At 53.7% G+C, this 18,915-nt stretch overlaps 3 protein-coding genes across 15 annotated transcripts in view; 2 read left to right on the top strand and 1 right to left on the bottom strand.

The window, feature by feature from the left end:
* The window catches only part of MYRF (myelin regulatory factor), a 33,178-nt gene extending 23,928 nt beyond the window's left edge, over window positions 1-9,250 (top strand). For 4 of the 12 annotated variants that reach the window (XM_055314984.1, XM_055314982.1, XM_055314992.1 and 1 more), the window contains 13 exons: window positions 185-345; window positions 418-490; window positions 765-853; window positions 1,177-1,245; window positions 1,678-1,758; window positions 1,919-2,007; window positions 2,110-2,301; window positions 2,549-2,800; window positions 4,216-4,303; window positions 4,522-4,596; window positions 4,961-5,066; window positions 6,552-6,626; window positions 6,762-9,250. In XM_055314984.1, the coding sequence (XP_055170959.1) occupies window positions 185-345; window positions 418-490; window positions 765-853; window positions 1,177-1,245; window positions 1,678-1,758; window positions 1,919-2,007; window positions 2,110-2,301; window positions 2,549-2,800; window positions 4,216-4,303; window positions 4,522-4,596; window positions 4,961-5,066; window positions 6,552-6,626; window positions 6,762-7,007 (1,596 nt within the window). In that variant the 3' untranslated portion in view covers window positions 7,008-9,250. The remainder of the gene's footprint in view (window positions 1-184; window positions 346-417; window positions 491-764; window positions 854-1,176; window positions 1,246-1,677; window positions 1,759-1,918; window positions 2,008-2,109; window positions 2,302-2,548; window positions 2,801-4,215; window positions 4,304-4,521; window positions 4,597-4,960; window positions 5,067-6,551; window positions 6,627-6,761) is intronic. The other 8 variants (XM_055314985.1, XM_055314983.1, XM_055314989.1 and 5 more) reach the window with 8 other exon arrangements.
* A 510-nt stretch (window positions 9,251-9,760) lies between these two features.
* Window positions 9,761-12,858, bottom strand: TMEM258 (transmembrane protein 258). 2 transcript variants are annotated; one of them, XM_055308607.1, is made up of 4 exons: window positions 12,763-12,858; window positions 11,147-11,256; window positions 10,464-10,600; window positions 9,761-9,864 (listed from the first exon to the last, which is right to left on the bottom strand). In XM_055308607.1, the coding sequence occupies exons 1-3, from the start codon at window positions 12,763-12,765 to the stop codon at window positions 10,474-10,476; spliced, it is 240 nt and encodes a 79-aa protein (XP_055164582.1). In that variant the 5' UTR covers window positions 12,766-12,858; the 3' UTR covers window positions 9,761-9,864; window positions 10,464-10,473. The 2 variants fall into 2 exon arrangements, with proteins under 2 accessions (XP_055164582.1, XP_055164584.1); XM_055308609.1 differs by having other exon boundaries at window positions 11,147-11,253; window positions 12,763-12,781.
* Window positions 12,859-13,076: 218 nt separating this feature from the next.
* On the top strand, window positions 13,077-17,863 carry FEN1 (flap structure-specific endonuclease 1). The gene is made up of 2 exons (XM_055308606.1): window positions 13,077-13,224; window positions 15,944-17,863. Exon 2 carries the CDS (start codon window positions 15,965-15,967, stop codon window positions 17,105-17,107), a length of 1,143 nt encoding a protein of 380 aa, XP_055164581.1. The 5' UTR covers window positions 13,077-13,224; window positions 15,944-15,964; the 3' UTR covers window positions 17,108-17,863.
* The last annotated feature ends 1,052 nt before the right edge of the window (window positions 17,864-18,915 follow it).

Genomic DNA, 18,915 nt, shown 5'->3' with positions numbered 1-18,915 from the left:
GAAAGGGCTGGCCCAGTGGAGGTGGGGGTGCATTTTGGAGGCAGGCACAAGGAGTGGGGGAGCCCAGGCTGGCCAGGGCAGGAAGGCTTTGAGGGCCTCCACATGGCCACGGGTTATGGGGCTGCCATCCTGACCCCCATCGCCCAGGCTCCTGGGGGCTGATGGCGCCCCTTGCCTGTGGCAGGAGCGCATCTTTATGGAGAATGTGGGTGCTGTGAAGGAGCTGTGCAAGCTGACGGACAACCTGGAGACACGCATCGATGAGCTGGAGCGCTGGAGCCACAGGCTGGCCAAACTGCGGCGGCTGGACAGCCTCAAGTCCACCGGCAGCTCGGGCGCCTTCAGGTGGGGGCGTGGGCCAGGCAGGGCAAGACCCCCTTCCTAGAGGCTCCTCTGACCCTGGACTTCTTGCTGCAGCCATGCAGGGAGCCAGTTCAGCCGGGCGGGCAGTGTGCCCCACAAGAAGAGGCCCCCCAAGGTGGCCAGCAAGGTGAGAGCAGCATGGACGGGAGGCAGTTTGGACCGGGCCCTCCCTCTGCAGCCTCTCGGACGGCAAGAGCTCCTCTCTCTTCTCAGCTCTCTAGTTCTCTGGCCCCAGTTCCCCTTCCTCTCCCTCTGTGCTGCACCCCCCCACCCCCATCCCAACACCCATAGGAATGAGTAGACTGTAGCACCCCCACATCCAGCAGAGCCCAAGCCCACCAAGTGACACCACAGGCGCCCTAAGCCTGAACCTTTTCTGCTTCTTCCCCCTCGATCCTCAGTCATCCTCTGTGGTCCCAGACCAGGCCTGCATCAACCAGCGCTTCCTACAGGGAACCATTATTGCCCTGGTAGTGGTCATGGCCTTCAGGTGACTTGTCCTCTCCCTGGGCTCCAGGGGGAGGCCTGCGGGGGGGGGGGGTTGGGGGGAGTTGAACGGCCCTTGCCGTTGCCCTTGCCTGCCTGGAGGAAGAGGAAGCCGTGGCTGGGAGATCAAGCCCTGGCTGAGGTCTTGGGGGAGGTAGCGGCCACCCCCCTCTCTAGGGCCTGCCCCTGGGGCTGGGAAGACGCCTTTACAGGCATCATTCATTCGCAAGCCCATCCCCTGGAGCCAAGGCCTGCAGACCCTGCCCTAGAGACCGGACTGGGACAGTGGCTGCAGCTCTAACAGTGGCCCTTTCTTGTGGCTCCCAGCGTGGTGTCCATGTCCACACTGTATGTGCTGAGCCTGCGCACCGAGGAGGACCTGGTAGAAACTGATGGGTATGTCCCTGGAGGCCTGGCTGCTGGCCAAGCTGCCAGGACAGGTGGGGCTTTGGTGGGCCACCCAGGGGCAGAGTTGCTATGGAAGCTGTTTCCTCCCATGGGGACTGCACCTCAGGTTCTCAGCCTGCTGGGGCCTGCAGGGGTGGGTGGGGAGGTCTCCCTGGAGGAGAGGCGACCAGTTCCCCATCCCTGCCCAAACCAGTGTTTCTCTGTGGTCTACTCTGTACTCCTTGAGGTAGCTGGGCCTCTGACAGTCTGGGGCATCTGAGGGGCACAGACTGGGATGGGGGTTGGAAGGTCAGGAGGACCCGGGTGGGACCCTGGGCTGTTTGCCCACTGTCACCTCAGCTCTGGGGCTACCTCTGACTGTGTCTTTTCTCTCCTCCCCTGCACTTGTCTCCCCTCCTCTTCTTCTCTGCTGCCCCTTAGCTCTTTTGCCGTGTCCACTTCCTGCCTTCTGGCCCTGCTCCGGCCCCAGCTCGCTGGGGGGAGTGAGGCCCTGTGTCCATGGTATGTGTCTGGAACAAGTCCCCTCCCTCCTACCTCTGGCTCCTGACTCTTTTCCACCATCCTTGTCCACCTCTTCCTGTCCCTCCTGTTCCTCCGGGACTCCCAGGCCTCCCTGTTGAGGCTCTTGCAGTCGCTCTGAGCTCAGCCCACCCTTCCCCAGCAGGTTAAGCCAGAGCTTTGGGACCACTCAGCTCCGACAGTCCCCTGTGACCACCGGGCTGCCAGGCACACAGCCCTCTTTGCTGCTGGGTGCGTGTAGCACTGGGTTTGGAGGGTGGGGACGGGGGAGAGGTGGCCATGTTCTAGGTGGGGGCCCAGCTGCCCAGCTCACATAGCCTCTGGCTTCCTCAGTTACCACTGGCCTGACCCGCTCAGCCCCAGGTCCGGTCGTCCCCACCTTGGACCTGTGCTCCAGCCACCCCTGCCCGGTTGTCTGCTGCTCGTTGTCTACCCCCAGCCTGACCACTGCCCCTAGTCTTGGCCCCAGCTTTAACCCTGGCCGTGGCCTCAACCCCAGTCCCAGTCCCTCCGGCAACCGCTCAGGTATGGCTACCTCGGGTCCAGGGTTTGGGTTGAGGGGGTTTTATGTGAGTCCAGAGAAAGGCCCTAAAGACTCATTAGAGGGAGTGTATCCAGAGCCCAGAATGAGGCTCTGGAGAGAGATTGGTGGGTCTCCCAGAAGGGACGAAGAGACAGATGCAGGTCACCCAGAGTCTGTGAAGTCCTAGAGAAAGCTGGACCAGAGGCAGCTGGTTCCCTCTTCTCAGCCTATCCCTCATTCTGTCCATAGGCCCCAGCCAGATGGCCCTGCTGCCAGTCACAAACATCAAAGCCAAATCCTGGAGCCTATCAGCCAATGGCATTGGCCACTCCAAGCATCCAAAGAGCTCAGAGCCTCTGGCCAGCCCTGCAGTCCCCTTCTCTGGAGGGCAGGGCAAAGCCAAGAACAGCCCCAGCCTTAGTCTCCATGGTCGGACCCGCCGAGGGGCCTCCCAGCCTGGCCTGAGCCCTGCTCAGCCAACTCAGGCCCGGGGCCAGCCAGGTACTTGCCCTCCCCATCCCCCATCTTCTCAGCCCAGCCACCTGAAGGCCTGGTGCAGGACTGCCAGTCCACAGACATTTGCTGGGTGTTACCGAGTAACACCAGTCGGGCCAGGAACCTTATGTAGATCACTTCATTCAATCCTCACACACATCCCCGTAGTTCAGATGGGGAAGCGGAGACAGATCATGTGGCCTGTCAGCAGCAGAACCACAGACTGACCAAGTCTGCCTGATGCCAAGGCCACAGAAAAAGCCAGGGGCCTTCCAGGCTTCAGCCAGTCAGCTCTGCTCTGGGTATTGGGCCTCCTTATCAGCTTTCATTTGATGGGTTTTGTGGCTTAAAGAAAAAAAAAAGGCTTAGAAACTGTAACTTGCTAAGATTGAAGTTAGAGTGATGGGGAAACCCCACAGGTTAGCTGCTCACCAGCCAGCCTTTTCTGCTCCGCGGCTAACTCCCTACAGGGTACTGGGTTGATGAAGACACATATGCCCTGACCCCGGATTTCATGCTCAGAGACATGAAAACAGTCATGTAGTAGAGTGACGGGGCTCTGAGGGGACATGTAGGGCTGGTGGTGGGGGGGGGGCACTTCATCCAGGCTGAGGTGGGGAGGTGATCAGGGAAGGTCTCCCCGGAGAAGGTGACATTGGAGCTGAGTCCCTGAAGGACCACAGGAGTTTGCCTGGAAGGGAAATGAGATGGGTACCTTCTGGTATCTGTTCAGGCATGCTGGGTCCTGCAGGGGTCCTTGGGTACCTGGGTTAGTCCTCATAGAGCTGAAAACATACCAGGTCTAGCAGATGTTTGGTGACCCCAGCTTCCCCTTCCTAGTGGGATGGTCAGGCAGCAGCCAGGTGACCAAGAAAGCCTGTCTCCCCCACCCATCATGTCGCACTTCAGTCCTACCCCCAGCCAGCCAGTTGGTGGGGGGTTCATCCACATAGGCCACAGCCTTCACAAGTAGTGTGCTGGTAGGTGTTTAACAGTTGGCTCTTCGGAAAAAAAGCCCTGATTGGTGGCGAATATTCCTGCTATGGCTGACTTCAAGCAACCAGCTTGATGCCACTGAACTGAATGTAGAAATGTGTGTAGTCAGAAACATGGTTCTGCTAGCGGGCTCCTATACGCCCCTGGCAAAGGATATGGAAGACCCATCCCTGCTCCTCATGTTCAGGTTCTATCAAGGAGGCAGATCTCAGGCTCATGGGAAGTGGCTCTTTGTAGTGCTGCTGGGGAAGATGGTGCTGTGACCTTGGGCATTGTGGGGGGTCTGGAAAAGAATAACCTGGAACTTATCTATACTAAGGTGTGAGTGACTGAATGCAAGCCTGGCAAGGAAAGGCATGGTAGTTTCTCATTTGTATCCTGCCTGGTCACCCTCCGCCCCGCCCCAACAGTCTCTCTCCTTGCAGACCCAGTGCCCTCCCTGACCTCCATCCAGGTGCTGGAGACTTTGATGCCCATCACTTCCCAGTACTGCGCTCCAGGAGATGCCTGCAGGTAGGCTTGGCTCCCTCCCTTTGCCCCAAGGATAGATTCCCTTAAGTGATATGAGCCCAGGCAGTACAGATGCCCAGATGTCGTCCCCCTTTCCCCACAAGGGGGGAGGAGGGGCAGCCCCTTTCCATGGGCTCTGGTACAGATCAGGGGCTGGGGAGTCCAGGCAGGGGGCCTCAGCAGGGTAGCCTTGGAATAAGGAGCCAGGTTTGCCCTTTCAGGCCTGGAAACTTCACCTACCACATCCCTGTCAGCAGCAGCACCCCACTGCACCTCAGCCTGACTCTGCAGATGAAGTGAGTGCCAGCATGGGGAGCGAGGAGACACAGGGGTCACAGCAACTTGGGGAAGGGATCCGAGGAGGGATGCTTACTTACCGCCTGCTCTGTGCTTGACTGGCTGTGTGACCCTGGCGGTCTCTGGGCTTCAGCTCCTCATCTGTAAACTGTTGTTGCCTCACAGGGGTGTGAAGACCATGTGGAAACAGTGGACAGGGAAGGGCTGTCTAAGGCCTGACTAGTAGGCATTATTTTCAGGCTGTGTGAGGATTCGTGGCTTGTGTCAGCGGGGCAGGGGAAGTGGCATGGAGGGCTGGCTGAGAGTGAGGTGGGGCTGAGGAACTCAGAACCCCATTTCCCCGCTAACTGGGCCTTCCCCTAGCTCTTCGTTTCCCGTGTCTGTGGTGCTGTGCAGCCTGACGTCAAAGGAAGAGCCGTGTGAGGAGGGGGGCTTCCCCCAGAGCCTGCACACCTACCAAGACACCCAGGTAGGAGGCAACTGGGAAGCTGCAGGCCAGCCAGGCCCCAGAGCTTCATCTCCCCTGGTCCAGCTGAGCCCCCAGACAGGGGAAGGGAAGGAGCCGGGAGTCAGAGCGCCACACAAGGGGCACTTTAAGCCTTGGGGTGGGGGCACACATGCACTGCTCACTGTGGAGCATCTCCTGGCCCTGTCCTTGCCCTGTCCCGTCCCTGCCCTGACACAGCCCCTGGGAAGAAAACAGTTCTGCCAGGACTAATCTGGGATGGATGCAGTGTGGGGGTTGGGAGGGTATTCTAGGGGTCCTTGGCAGGGACAGCTAGCCTTGTCTGTCCTCAGGGTCAGAACAGCCACCCCCAAAGTCATGTTTAAGACAAAACCTGAAGCATGATTTGGGGTCAGCTGGAAGAAGAAAAGAAGACTGTGTCTCAGGAGAATAGCATGTGCAGAGGTCTGGAGGCCAGGGAATGTGTGGCCTTCTGGCAGAGCTGTGGCAAAAGGCTAGGAGTCTGGAAACAGGAAGGAGGCTGGGCCTGAAGCTCAGACTGGGCAGCGGCCTGGTTCAGTCTGCCATTTTGGAAGATCCCTCAGGCTGCCCTGTGGAGGCCTGCCTCTTATTCTGAGAACGAAATGACCAAGACCCTTTCCTTTCCAGCTCCTCACTGGCCATGTGACTCCCGCGTGACCCCAAATTGTGACTCTCAGCACAAGTGAAGGGAATCTTTTCTCACCAACTCATGTTTTTTCAACAAAAATGTATTTGGGGTCATGTCCCTGGCCCTGTGCTGGGCCTAGCCTTGGGGAGACAGTGGGGGGCGGATCCTGGCCTTGCCCTAAAGAATGTATTCTCTGGCTGGGGAGAAAAGAGGTGCAGAAAGTAATCTGAGTAGAGGAAAGTGGGTGAGAAGCTCAAAAGAAGCTCAGGCAGAGAAGAGAGCGCCCAGAAGTAGAGGGAGAGCCTAGGCAGCCGCTCACAGGATGTGGAGTTCAGGCCTGAATCCATGAATCCATGTCTGGGGGGGCCAAGCCAGAGCCTCAGCTAGGACACAGGCAAGCTGTCTGAAGCAGGGCCTTAGGCTCCTCTGTAAGGGACAGAGCAGGACAGACCTGTGTCCATCCCAGCTCTGCCACAGATGCTGGTGCTGTGTGACTTTAAGCTTCCTCATCTATAAGCAGCATCACTTTGTTGGGTTGTAGTGGGGATGGGATTAAAGAAATACTCTTGATGTGCCTGGAGCATAAGGGGAGGGAAGGCGGCAAGGGACAAGGCAGGGACCAGGGGAGGGCCGCTATGGTACTGGCAGAGTCTGCGAAAAGTGGGGCTGCCATTGCCTCCCCAAGCAGAATGTGCTCCCTCCCTTCTCTCTTCTCAGCTCTGACTTGACCCTTCCTAAAACTTGCCTTAGAGCCCAGGGCTGCAGTGACTGTGGTGAAGGATGTTGGTTGGGATAGGGGTAGGGCCTGTCTTCACCCTTCTCTTCCCTTCTCTCTCCAGGGCACTTCCCATCAGTGGCCAATAACTATCCTGTCTTTCCGAGAATTCACCTACCACTTCCGGGTGGCACTGCTGGTGAGTCCAGGCACCTGCATCTCAAGCGTGGGGCTTGGGGAAAGGATATGGGGGTTCAGAGAGCACACGGCAAGACTTGGGGCACAGTGTGAGGTGCTGTGTGTGTGGGGGGGTGTTCTTGTCCTGTACCCCCAGAGCCACCTCCCGCTGCCCTCCCCCACCAGGATCAGGCCAACTGCAGTGCAGAGGCCCCTATCCGGCCAGCCACAGACTACTACTTCCATTTCTACCGGCTGTGTGACTGAGCTGCCTTCTCCAAGGTGGCAGCCTTCTGGGGCCTGGAGCCCTGGGCGCCCCTTCCACACTGGATGCAGTGGTGTTATACTGGAGCCTGCCACCCGCCAGCTCTCTGCTGTTCACTGGCGCTCCCTGGGAGACTGAACTGGGCTTGGCCCTCCCCCACGACTGGTCAAACTGGAAGTCCTCACACTGGAGTTGCTGTTCCTGCTGGCTGCCCCTCACATACCACAGAGGAAGCCAGAGAGACCTGGGGCCAGGACAGGACTGATATGTATCAATCTGCATATTGTGGTTGGAAGGCTGGCTTCAGGTCCGTGGCTGGAGCCTGTGACCATCCAGAGCCTATCCTCCCACTCTCCCCTTTTCAGACTGCGAGCCATCCCTCTTTTGAAATGGGGACCTGTTGCCTTTGGTAACAGCTGGGGACTTGGCTGGATCCCTACAAGACTTGGCTGCATCCATGAGTCACTGGAAAGTATGCAGCCCTCACCTTCGAGGCTGCTCCGTGGGGGGTGGCGAGGTGGTCGACTTCTTAGGGTTTGACTGTTACGCTGGACTTGGAACTTTTAAGCTTTAAGTGTGACCCAGGAAGTTTCTTCTCCCTGGGAGGGCTGGAAAGACTGATCATGTGCCTTATGTACTTAGTGCCTGGCTGAACTGGTGGGGGCGCTAGCGCACCAGGTAAGCCTTGAACCTGGAGTGTCCTGGAAGGGAAGTTCCTGGTGAGCCCCCAGATGGGTGTTGTGGCCCCCTGGCCCAGGCTCCTGGGAGCTGCCAGAGCTTGCAGGTGGTATCAGTAACCTATCATTTTCTCTGAGCAGAGGAGCGGGAATCCCTGCAAGGCAGCAGGCTGGCCTTGGCTGGTGCGTGGAAAAAATAGCTTTTGCTGTAATTAATGGAGTAGTTACTGAAATGCACTTAAGCCAGAGCACGAGTGGAAAGATGGAGATGGAAAGCCCAGAGAAGTGCAGAGCCCTGGGGAGACACAAGGACAGGGCCCTGGCTCTGATCCATCCCAGGGAGGCTGGAGACATCCCTCCCCCTCCTGGCCACTAAGACTCTGGCTTCTCCCTCCTCTTGTCTGCTGGTAACCGTGTCTCCCCCAGTCAAGGGCTCCTGTGCTTGGCTCCACAAGCCACGCTTGGCAGCAGGCTCGGTCCCCCCTCTCCCGTCCCAGAGGTGGAGCAGTGGGCTTGTGTCACTGAAGTCTTAACTCGAGTGCCAATGTTAGCCTGGAGCGTTCTAAGGCCGCATCCAGGCTCACGGAAGGAGTACAGAAATCTTTTAGCCGCGTCTACATGGGTTCAGAAAGGGGAACAGGAATTGCCATCCCTGCCCCGTGGTATTCTGCCTTTGGGAACCAGGCCTTCCCCTTCCCCAACATCTCGTTTTCAGCTTTGAATGGGAGGCCTTTCTGTGGGGAACTGAGATTTGAAGAAACCTGTGAGGTGTGCGCCCCCTTCTGCCATGGGTCTCAAAGCACTTATCCTCAGAGGAACTGGGGGTTAGGGCTACCCTGCCTCCCAGTTCTCTTCCCAGTGTGGCTCCACTCCCTCATCCTGACATAGGAATTATGTGGCTCCCGACACCGTGCAGGGGGCCAGGCCTTACTTATGACCACTCTGTTCTCTCTCCCCCCTCACAGGGGTGGGGGAACCCTTCCAAAACGCCTTAAAACTGCTGAGCCCCACCTTTCGTAATAGGATTCTGGGGCTTCCTCAGTGAGGGTGCCTGTCCTTGGACTGTGGCCCCTCCGTCCTTAACTGGAAAGTGACCCTCCACTGCCCCCTGGAGCCCTTCTGGAAACAGCATAGCCCCAATCTGGTGAGCAGCTGGCTGTTTCTATGCCTGAGGAGGGATCCTCAGTGCAAGGATTGGGGCCAGGCTGGGCTCCAAGCTGCTTGAACAGGGGGTCAACTTTGGACCAAAGTAAAAGGGCTACAGGGAAGAAGAGCAGGGTCACCTGCTGGGGGCTGACAGCTGCCCCGCTGGCACTGGTAAGTGGGTGTCTTGGCTCCATTCCCTATGTGGGGTCTAGCAGCCATTCCTTCCTCCCTCTCTCCCCTCTGGCATTTACTCCTGTAGCCACTGGGCTCATCTCCCCAAAGCTTCAAGCTGTACATAGGGCCTTTCAGGCACAAGTCCCTCTGCCTGTATTATACCCTCCCCCGATAAAAGCCTGCATGTGCATAGAGCACCCCTCCCTCCCAGTTAACTCCCAGATCCTGTCTCTGAGTGCTGACTCCTATTTATCGTGTACCAGCTCTGACTCTGGAGTGGGCAGAGGGAAGCAGCCCTGGGCCTGCTTTTTCCTGTCCCTGTTCTTTTCTTCTGAAGTAAATATACGTATATAAATAAATGTAAAAATATGGCTTTGTATCTGACCTTGCCTCCTCATCTCTTCTTGAGAGTATTGTGGGTAGGAGATGGGAGTTGCCTGTAGGGCTCAGACCAACTGGCCAGATGGATGCCTTGTATTCCATTACCCTTCTTGGCTTCACGCTCAGCTTGGGAACAGGACTCAGCAGCCCCCTCCCTTAGTCATATCCCATGGACCTACCGCTGCCCTACCGGGGTCAGAGTAGCCACCCGAGGGTAAATCTCCTTTGGGGACAAGCTGAGCCTTGTGAAAGTCCCCAGCACACAGAAGGGTGGCTACATTTAGAGAACGGGATTGGCCCAAGGCAGACGCAATTGATGCGGATTCCCAAAGAGGTCTGCTCTAAAAACAACAGAAGAGGATAGGCCTGACCCCCTTCCTATCCACAGAGTTTTCGATTTCAAAGACAGGAACCCCTCCCATACCCGCCTCACTCCGCACAGGTCCAGCAGCAGGAACCATCCTGAAAGGCCATCCCACTCCTGCGGAATGGGCATAAGACAGGCCAGGACGGTCACACATCTGCCTTTATTGGGAGCAGCAGGTGGGACACTTCCAGCAATAGTAAAAAAATTAATTTACAAAAGCAGGAGTTCAGTGAAGTCACCTTGTTGGAACCTGAAAGAGGAGAGGGGTATCAAAATGAGACCAATGACCCTTCTTTCCACCTCCTTTTCTCACCAAACCCTGTGCTCCCGGTGCTAGGGCTGATGGGCATGTACTCTGAAGCTGAGCCACCAAAGCAGGTTCTTAGTGACCTGTTTAGTGGATTATCTGCACCAAGGGTTTGGGTTTTTTTTTTTTTTTAATCACTTAGTCAAGATTTCTATTAATGCCTGAAAACATTCAAATTAACCACAATAGTACTCCTTGCAGCAAGCTGTAAGTCCCAGATTCTGACTCCTAACCCATTCCCAAGCAGCCTTGCCGGTCAATGGTGTATGATGTGTAAGAATGCAAATGGCTCACATGGGAAGCCTGTGCCCATGGCCCTGTGAAGTGTGTATCTCAAAGCCAACTCAAGACCCTGGGCAACATGCAGAACTTAGAATAAGACGAGGTCACAGATCCCCATTAGGGACAAGCCAAGAGGCACACACATCTGGTGTCCCTATCCACTCTGCTGGGTCTGTCACCAAAGTGTCACAGAGGCCTGAGGAACCCGCCAACACGGATATGGGAAAGTTCTCTAGTGCCCACCCTGTCACAGCTCTTACCCTTGGGAGCTCATACGTAGATGCCAACCCAGAGCAGCAGGAAGAGGACTCCAAAGCCCATGAAGAGTGAGGCCACCAAGGAGATGAGGAGCTCTTTGTAGATATCCCGAGTGTACTTGGTGGAGGTGACCTCATAACTGGCAGGGTGATTAAGGAGAAGCAAAGGGATGGACTGCATAGGACAGGAAGCTGCCCAGTGCAGCTCTAGGAAAAAAGTATGGGCTGAGGGCTTTCTAGAAGGCTTGCCTGCCTCAGTGTAGCCAGGAAGAGGGACCTGAGAGACAACTTGCATTCTGTTGCTTCAAACCAGCTCTCAACCACCATGAAAAAAATCAGGTCCAGAGGGGTTAGGTCACTTGCCCCAGGTCACATAGCCAGTGTGGACTGACACTAGCCCTCGGATTTCCCACTGCCTGAGCACACCCTTCTCTGACCACTTTCCCGATTTCAGATCCCCTATCCCCCACCTCCAGTCCAGCCAAGCCTTCTGTCACCATCCTGGGAATCTGAAGAGCAAATTGAGTTCACCTGAGTTTGGGAAATCAGGCCACCACCCGACCTTGAACCTCAGCAGCTTTCCTTCAACTCCTTCCCTTCCCTTTACCCCCACACCAGCGCAAAACTGGCAGGGAGGTTTCCCACTTCGCTAATTCAGGCCCACTGGCTGCTCAGTAAAAGGATACACGAAGAACCAGGCGGTAAAGAACATGCCAATTGCCAATAGCACCACGGTCAGATGGGGGAAGACGGCAGGGTTCACTGGGCTGGTGTATCTGCTCATGGCCTCGAGCTCCTAAGGGAAGGTATGAGATCAGAGCTATCAAAGAATCCCAAGACTTCAACCTGGGAATGGGGAATGTGAGGTCATCAAGGAGCCTCCTCCTGCTAGGACTGCTATAGGTCTGTTTCAGCCTGGGAAATATAGAAGTCCCTCGGAACCAACATCAAGCAACCCCATTTGGAAATGACAACAATGACATCTTAAAACTAAGGTGATACTTTGCTTTTTCAATATGAGACAAGAAGGGCAGCTGAGGGTCAGATGCTGACACAGAAGGTGATCGATTAGCTATCAACCAGCGGTTCCTAACATTTTTTGAGACCCCTGGAGACTATTAAAAAACATGTGAGAAAAGGTATGGACTCTGCCCAGGGTAAACCACAAGCAAGAAGTTTGTCTCTAATTTTAGGAGCTGTATGGACCCTTGTCTGTGGACCCCAAGCTCAGAATCCTGCTGTAATTCCGAGCCTGGGCTAGGACCCAATCTCAACTGCTACATCTGCATTCTTCACCGTGGGCTATTATGGAATCTCAGGATCTATTGGCCAAAGCCTTCAGTTAATAATCTGGCTCTACTGAGTAACATGCATCTCAGTAAAGTAGTCATAACAACACCACTCATAGGGCTGATGTATGATTTAAGAAAGATGACCAATGTCGAAGCGTCAAAGCATCTAGCTCACTTCCTGGCATAGAGTAGTTGCTCAAAAGGTGTTTGTTTCCTTTTTGAGCTTACAGGGAAGATTATGAGATAATGCTTGTGAAGGAGGGCTGTAAACGTAAAGTTCTGGACAAATGTTAACTTCCATTGTCACTCACCAGCCAATGCTCCTAAAATCCAGAACATAACAACTCTAGAGAAATAAATTGACCCCATTGTCCTAAGAGACACTGGAATTCAATTCAGTAAACATTTATGCCTCCCTAAACATGATAAAGACAATCGCTGCCATTTACTGGGCCTCCAGTTGCAGGCCCTGTGTTTGGCACTGGGGAATACAAAGATGAATAGACATCGTCCCAGAGCTAGAGGCACGTCAGATGCTGGTCACTCCGAGGCGTGGCAGATAACAAAGAAGTCCATGACATGCGGCAAGAAGTCTGTACAGAGGTTGTGGGAGCTCCCGGGAGAGAGCGGCCAAGTGCCTGGGAGAGCTGGACGTGCTTCACCAAGAAGGCGACATCGGCCCTGGGCCTTGTAGGATGAGTACGAGTTCAGCAAGAGGAAGAACCTCCCAAACAGATATAAGAGCTTAATCACAGCTAACAGATAAAAGCTCCAGGTATTAAAATGCACCTCACACGGCTCACCCTTAAAAGTCGCGAGCTCGAAACCTCAGCCTAACGAGTCCATGGCAAGGGGCTTCCCTTCCCGCCCCTCAGCCTGAGCCGGAAGATACAGGAGCCTCCCGCTATCTGGATCTCGGCCGTTTGAGGCCTTTGCGAGAGAAATGGAATGTGGGACGGGCCCCGAGGGGTCCTCACAGGCCCGTCCGGGACGCCCCTCGACTCTCTCACCATTTCGCCAGGTGTAGGGTCATCCACCGCTCCGCCACCGGAATAACACGTCGGCAGGAGCAGGCGCTCTGTTCGGCCGGAAGAGGAAGTGCACCCGCGCGAGCGGCATTGTGGGATCTGTAGTCCTGTGGGTTCGGGTGTAGCAGGGGCTAGTGCCTGTGGGCGCCTGATGTAGAGCTGGGGCAAGCGATGGAGAAGGGTAGGGTAGATCCCCTGAGGGGGTTCATTCGCCCCGGCGGGACTGTTTGCCACAAGGGGAACTGGCCGAGGGGTCGGGGCGTGCACTACACTTCCCGGGAGGCTATGCGCGGCGGCGGGTCACGTGACGGGAGCGCGGGCTTTGGAAGGCGGCGGAGCGGGACTGGGTCTGCGGCGGAGTTGAAGCCGGCGAGGGCCTGAGCACTGTCCTGGGCAGCACCGGACTGAGCAGTAGCTGTGGAGGCCTCGCGCCGCAAAGGCCAGGTGAGGCCCCATGGGCAGCGCCTCCGAGGGCGGCGGGTCCGCCTCGCGCTGGGTGCTGTGGGGGGCCGTCTGTCGCGCGTGGGGCGGAGGCCAGAGCGCGGGCTCGCCACCCTCCCGCAGTGCGACTTGGGTCGGTCGCTTAACTTCTGAGCCCCGTGCTTCACTTGTGGAAGGAGGGAAATAGCTTCCACTTTGTGGGGCCGTTGTGTATTTTGACCGAGATCTGGACGAGGAACATTTTGGGGACTTCACTGGTTTAGACCCCTTTCCCGCCTCCCAGTGTTGGAGGGCTGTGGGAGGCCAGCCGGCCAGCAGGTACTGACCCCTCGGGACGCCTTCTAGCAGAACAGCCAGCCTGAAGCTGGACCCAGAGGATCGACTGTATGGATGCGAGCCCCCAGGGTATGGCAGGAGTTAGAGGACGGCGGGAGGAAGGGCACGGCTGAGCAACAGTGAGAAAGGGCAGGTCTTATCCCATCCTTTGTGTTGGCCCCCAGACTGTGAAGGTAGGTTGGGAGGCAGAGCACGAAGATCTTGATGCCGGGTTGAGGTGTTTGGACTTAGGTAGAAGGGGGTATGTAGCAAGGTCACTTACGCTTTAGAAAGAGCCCCTTGAGGGATCCCTGGGTGGCGCAGCGGTTTGGCGCCTGCCTTTGGCCCAGGGCGCGATCCTGGAGACCCGGGATCGAATCCCACGTCAGGCTCCCGGTGCATGGAGCCTGTTTCTCCCTCTGCCTGTGTCTCTGCCTCTCTCTCTCTCTCTCTGTGTGACTATCATAAATAAAAAAAAAAAAAAAAAAAAAAATTTAAAAAAAAAATAATAAAAATAAAAAAAAAAAGAAAGAGCCCCTTGAAAAGTGGGAGCAACGAAAAGATCTAGTGTAACATTTCTTGGGAGTATTGGACACATAACACCAGTGGGCACGCGATGACTTTAAGTGGCACCCAAAAAATCCTTTTTATTTTTATTTATTTTTTTTTTCAAAAAATCCTTTTTAATAGTTATACGTTCAACGCATTAAAATGTAACTGATACAGCACACACTGCTTGAGTTCTCTTTTTCGACTTACCTTCGGTTTTTTTTTTTTTAAGATTTTATTTATTTATTCATGAGAGACACTGAAGAGAGAGGCAGAGATGTAGGCAGAGGGAGAAGCAGACTCCAGGCAGGAAGCCTGATGTGGGACTCGATCCTGAGACCGCAGGATCACACCCTGAGCCACCCAGGTGTCCCTTACTTTCATTTTTAAAACCACGGTGTCCATTTAAAAAAAAATATTAGGTGAATGAAAGTACAGGTTTTACATGGAAATGGCAAGAAATTGTGACGGTGATTTGGGTGTGACCGAATTTCGGGAAACACTACCCTAGGAAATAATTTGTCTAGGGGCCTGAACCACAGAAGTGCAGTACGGGACTCAGCCACTACAGCTTGCCGGGTTCCTAGATTGGGACCTAGGATCTAGTAGGAGCCATGAGTTCACATTTCAGACTTAGTGGTGGAGAGAAAATACAAAGGGAAAGCCTTAAAACTCCTAGCAACATCACAGTAGAAGTAGAAACCAGTCACCGTATTGAGGGGATACTGAAGGGAGCTTGTGAGAAAGCCACATAACTCCTGTCCAGATATGATGTTCTTTGCCAGTCCTCCTTCAAGGCTACTCCATGAGTCGGGGTTCTCCAGAGGAACAGTAAGATATAGGATGTGGACATATATAAGGAGATTTATCTTAAGGAAGTGGCTCAGGTAATTGTAGAGGTTGGCAAGGTTGAAAATGATCAGGCGGGACCTCAGGCTAGAAACTCATGCAAGAGTTGATGCTGCAGTCTTCAGGCCGAATTTCTTTGGGAAATCTCAGCTTTTGCTCCCAAGGCCTTACAGCTGAGTGAATGAGGCCCAGCCGTATAATGAAGGATGATCTCCTTTGCTTAAAGTCAACTGATGATAGATGTCCCAAAATACCATCACAGCAACAACTGGATTAGTGTTTTGAGTAAATAACTACATGCCTTAGCCTAGCCTAGTTGGGACATAAAACTGTCACAGCTGTGAAGTGGCAGGGAGCCAGAGGCATTAGTTGGGGATGTTCAATGACTGGCAGAAAGGTACAGAGGAGGAATGTATGAGTTGTCAGCAAATTGGCAAGTAGATACTCGTATTTATTTTACTATTGTGCACATTCAGCCTTGTATCATGGTTGCTTTTGTGCTTGAGTTGTCATCTTTGTTCAGCCAATATTTGCTTGTTCTTCAGGGCTTGGTTCTGTCATTATGATCCCTGGGCGCCTCAGGCCAGGCTGGGCACCCTCCTCTGGACCTGCAGTGTCCCTGATGCCCAAGCCAGTGGTAGCCCTTACTGCACACTAGCCCTGTTGCTGCCTTAGCCACAAAACCATAAGTCTCTTGACATCATTAGTATCTTATTCCTCTTAACACCCAGTTCCCCCCACCGCCCCCCCCCCATACTCAGGAAGCCTTAGTATTAATTGAGTTACCCTGGCAAGGGCTTCCTTGCTAGACTATAAGTATTTTTTGCAGAAGGTGACCTTGTCTCATTCATCTTTTCATCTTCTGCGGTCCCAAATTGGCATCCTTTTTGTCGTACTCAAGTTTGTTCAGTTGAAGGCATGAAGTTGCTGAGATGGCACCAGTTATAACCCTTGATCCTTTGCAACCTTTAAGCGCCTCCCCTTCTTACTTTACTCCTTTCTTTTTTAGCTGCCCCTCCTCTGTATTGCTATGGGAATTCAAGGCCTGGCGAAACTGATTGCTGATGTGGCCCCCAGTGCCATCCGGGAGAATGACATCAAGAGCTACTTTGGCCGCAAGGTGGCTATTGATGCCTCTATGAGCATTTATCAATTCCTGATTGCTGTTCGCCAGGGTGGGGATGTGCTGCAGAATGAGGAGGGTGAGACTACCAGTCACCTGATGGGCATGTTTTACCGCACCATCCGCATGATGGAGAATGGCATTAAGCCCGTGTATGTCTTTGATGGCAAGCCACCACAGCTCAAGTCAGGTGAGCTGGCCAAACGCAGTGAGCGGCGGGCTGAGGCAGAGAAGCAGCTGCAGCAGGCTCAGGCTGCTGGGGCCGAGGAGGAGGTGGAAAAGTTTACTAAGAGGCTGGTGAAGGTCACCAAGCAACACAACGATGAGTGCAAGCACCTACTGAGCCTCATGGGCATCCCCTACCTTGATGCGCCCAGTGAGGCTGAGGCTAGCTGTGCTGCCCTAGTGAAGGCTGGCAAAGTCTATGCTGCGGCCACTGAGGACATGGATTGCCTGACCTTTGGCAGCCCTGTGCTGATGCGGCACCTGACTGCCAGTGAGGCCAAGAAGCTGCCCATCCAGGAATTCCACCTGAACCGGATTCTGCAGGAGCTGGGCCTGAACCAGGAGCAATTTGTAGATCTGTGCATCCTGCTGGGCAGTGACTACTGTGAGAGCATTCGGGGCATTGGGCCCAAGCGGGCTGTGGATCTCATCCAGAAGCACAAGAGCATTGAGGAGATTGTGCGTCGACTTGACCCCAACAAGTACCCTGTGCCAGAAAATTGGCTCCACAAGGAGGCCCAGCAGCTCTTCCTGGAGCCCGAGGTGCTTGACCCAGAGTCTGTGGAGCTGAAGTGGAGTGAGCCCAATGAAGAGGAGCTTGTCAAGTTCATGTGTGGGGAAAAGCAGTTCTCGGAGGAGCGAATCCGCAGTGGGGTCAGGCGGCTGAGCAAGAGCCGCCAAGGCAGCACCCAGGGCCGCCTGGATGATTTCTTCAAGGTGACTGGCTCTCTCTCTTCAGCTAAGCGCAAGGAGCCAGAGCCCAAGGGATCTGCTAAGAAGAAGGCAAAGACTGGGGTAGCAGGGAAGTTCAAAAGGGGAAAATAAAGGAGTTTCCCCTCATACTTCCTTGACCCCAGAGTATCTGCCTTATGGTACCCTCAAGAGCTAGCACTAGAGAAACCTCTGGGGGCAAGGAGGGATTGCATTGCTTCTCTAACTCTACCCTTTTCAGTAGTGCTGAAAAGTAGTGCTTTTCCCTTTTGTCCTTGATTTTACAACAGGAACGCTACAGAGCAACTTTGTTTTCTTCCTTTTTAGCTCAGGAAAGCATGTCAGGCTCAAAACACCTCTCAGGCAATCTAACGGACACTGAATCTATTGTTAAATAAAAGTGATAGCAACAAGTTTTGAAGAGGGAGTGGGAGATAAATGGTAGAGACAGCAGACTGGACAAAAAAATGATTTCTTGGCTGGCCGACTGGCAGATGGGAGGGGGTGTTGGAACCAGAATGTACTTCTTTCCGGCTCAGCCTTGATCCACCCCATACGACAGCCATCAAAGACCCAGTCTTTGCCAGATGAGGGGAGCTGCTGAGAGCTAAGACAGGTAGAACGAGCTGGCGTCCCTGGGGTTGGCAACAAGGGTCTAATTACTGGCTATGTGTCCTGTGGTGGGCAGAAACTTGAACTTGCTCTGTAACTTGAGTCTTCACAATGGTTACTTAAACATAAAAGACGGCGAAATTCTAGTGTCCTCTCTGAGGCAGTCAGCTGAGTTGAGACTTTGAGATTAAGATGCTGTTTTCGTGTGCTGTTTTGTTTTAAAGGTTGAGAAAAGAGTCAATAAAACTGTAAAAGTAACCAGCATGTCATATTCTCTGAGAACATTTGAAAACATCCCAAGTGCCTCCAGGCTTCATTCAGGCGATATGTAATGTTCTTTCCACACTGAAGAGAACACCCTGGAATTGTAGTTACAAGAGGTTTGAGAGTGGCCACAAGATGGCGCCACACTCCATAGACTGGCAAAGCAGCTTTGGCCGTGCTTTAAGCCATTTGGAGGAGGATGCCTGCCTAGTTTAACTTACTAGAAAAGAATTTTTAATAAATTGAATGGGTTTCTAGTTTCCAACCCACTGGGTGAGATAAAGAAGCTACTTTGAGAAAAGCTTCACTATTTTGATCTACTTCATTCAAGCATTTACCTTACTAATTTATAAATCGTGAAAAAATTGCACTTAAAAAGTCACTTTTGTGTTCCTTTTGTGACATCAAATCCAGGTTGCTGTTTCCCATAGAGATGGAATGTTTTAAAAGTTCTTTTATCCTGGTAAAACTTGTGGGGAGTCTGATTTTTTAGCATTCCTATCACTGCCGTTTGAGGTTAACAGAGACCCTGAAGCCATCTCGAAGTTTAAGCTGCAGTGTTCTAACAGATTAAGTGGGTAAATGACTGAAGCTGGTGGTTTTTAAAATTTCTAAGGGAGCAATCTGTATTTTAAGTGAAATCTTACGTGGAATCTCAGGATATAAGAGCTGGTCTGGTTGAAGCAAGAGTGGGACAGTCTCCCCAGCATCGCTCTTATAATTAGGGGACTCTGAAAAACCATTGGTGTAGACAAAGTTCTATTCTGAGGGCAGGGATCTTGGTTTTGTTCACTGCTATATCCAGCAGTTCAGTGAAACGGATTTCTCCAACTGGACCGAGCCACATAACTTTTGAGAGCGCCAAGTAGTATTTCTAAGCCTGTGGTAATGATGACAGGGCCCAGAAGTGGAAAGAGGTCTTAGGGAGTGATGGCCTCAGTGTTGTGGCTCTAGTTAAGGGCTTATACCCTGTGGGAGTCAGACGTGTAGAGTGGTTTTCCTCTTGTCTTTTCATGCTAAGTTGTCTGGTCTTTCCTAGAAGTTTA

Source organism: Nyctereutes procyonoides, unplaced genomic scaffold (assembly GCF_905146905.1).
Source record: "Nyctereutes procyonoides isolate TBG_1078 unplaced genomic scaffold, NYPRO_anot_genome, whole genome shotgun sequence".
NCBI classification, from domain to species: Eukaryota; Metazoa; Chordata; class Mammalia; order Carnivora; family Canidae; genus Nyctereutes; species Nyctereutes procyonoides.
The sequence above is the reverse complement of the archived record's forward strand: the minus strand, read 5'-3'. Positions and strand labels throughout refer to the sequence as shown.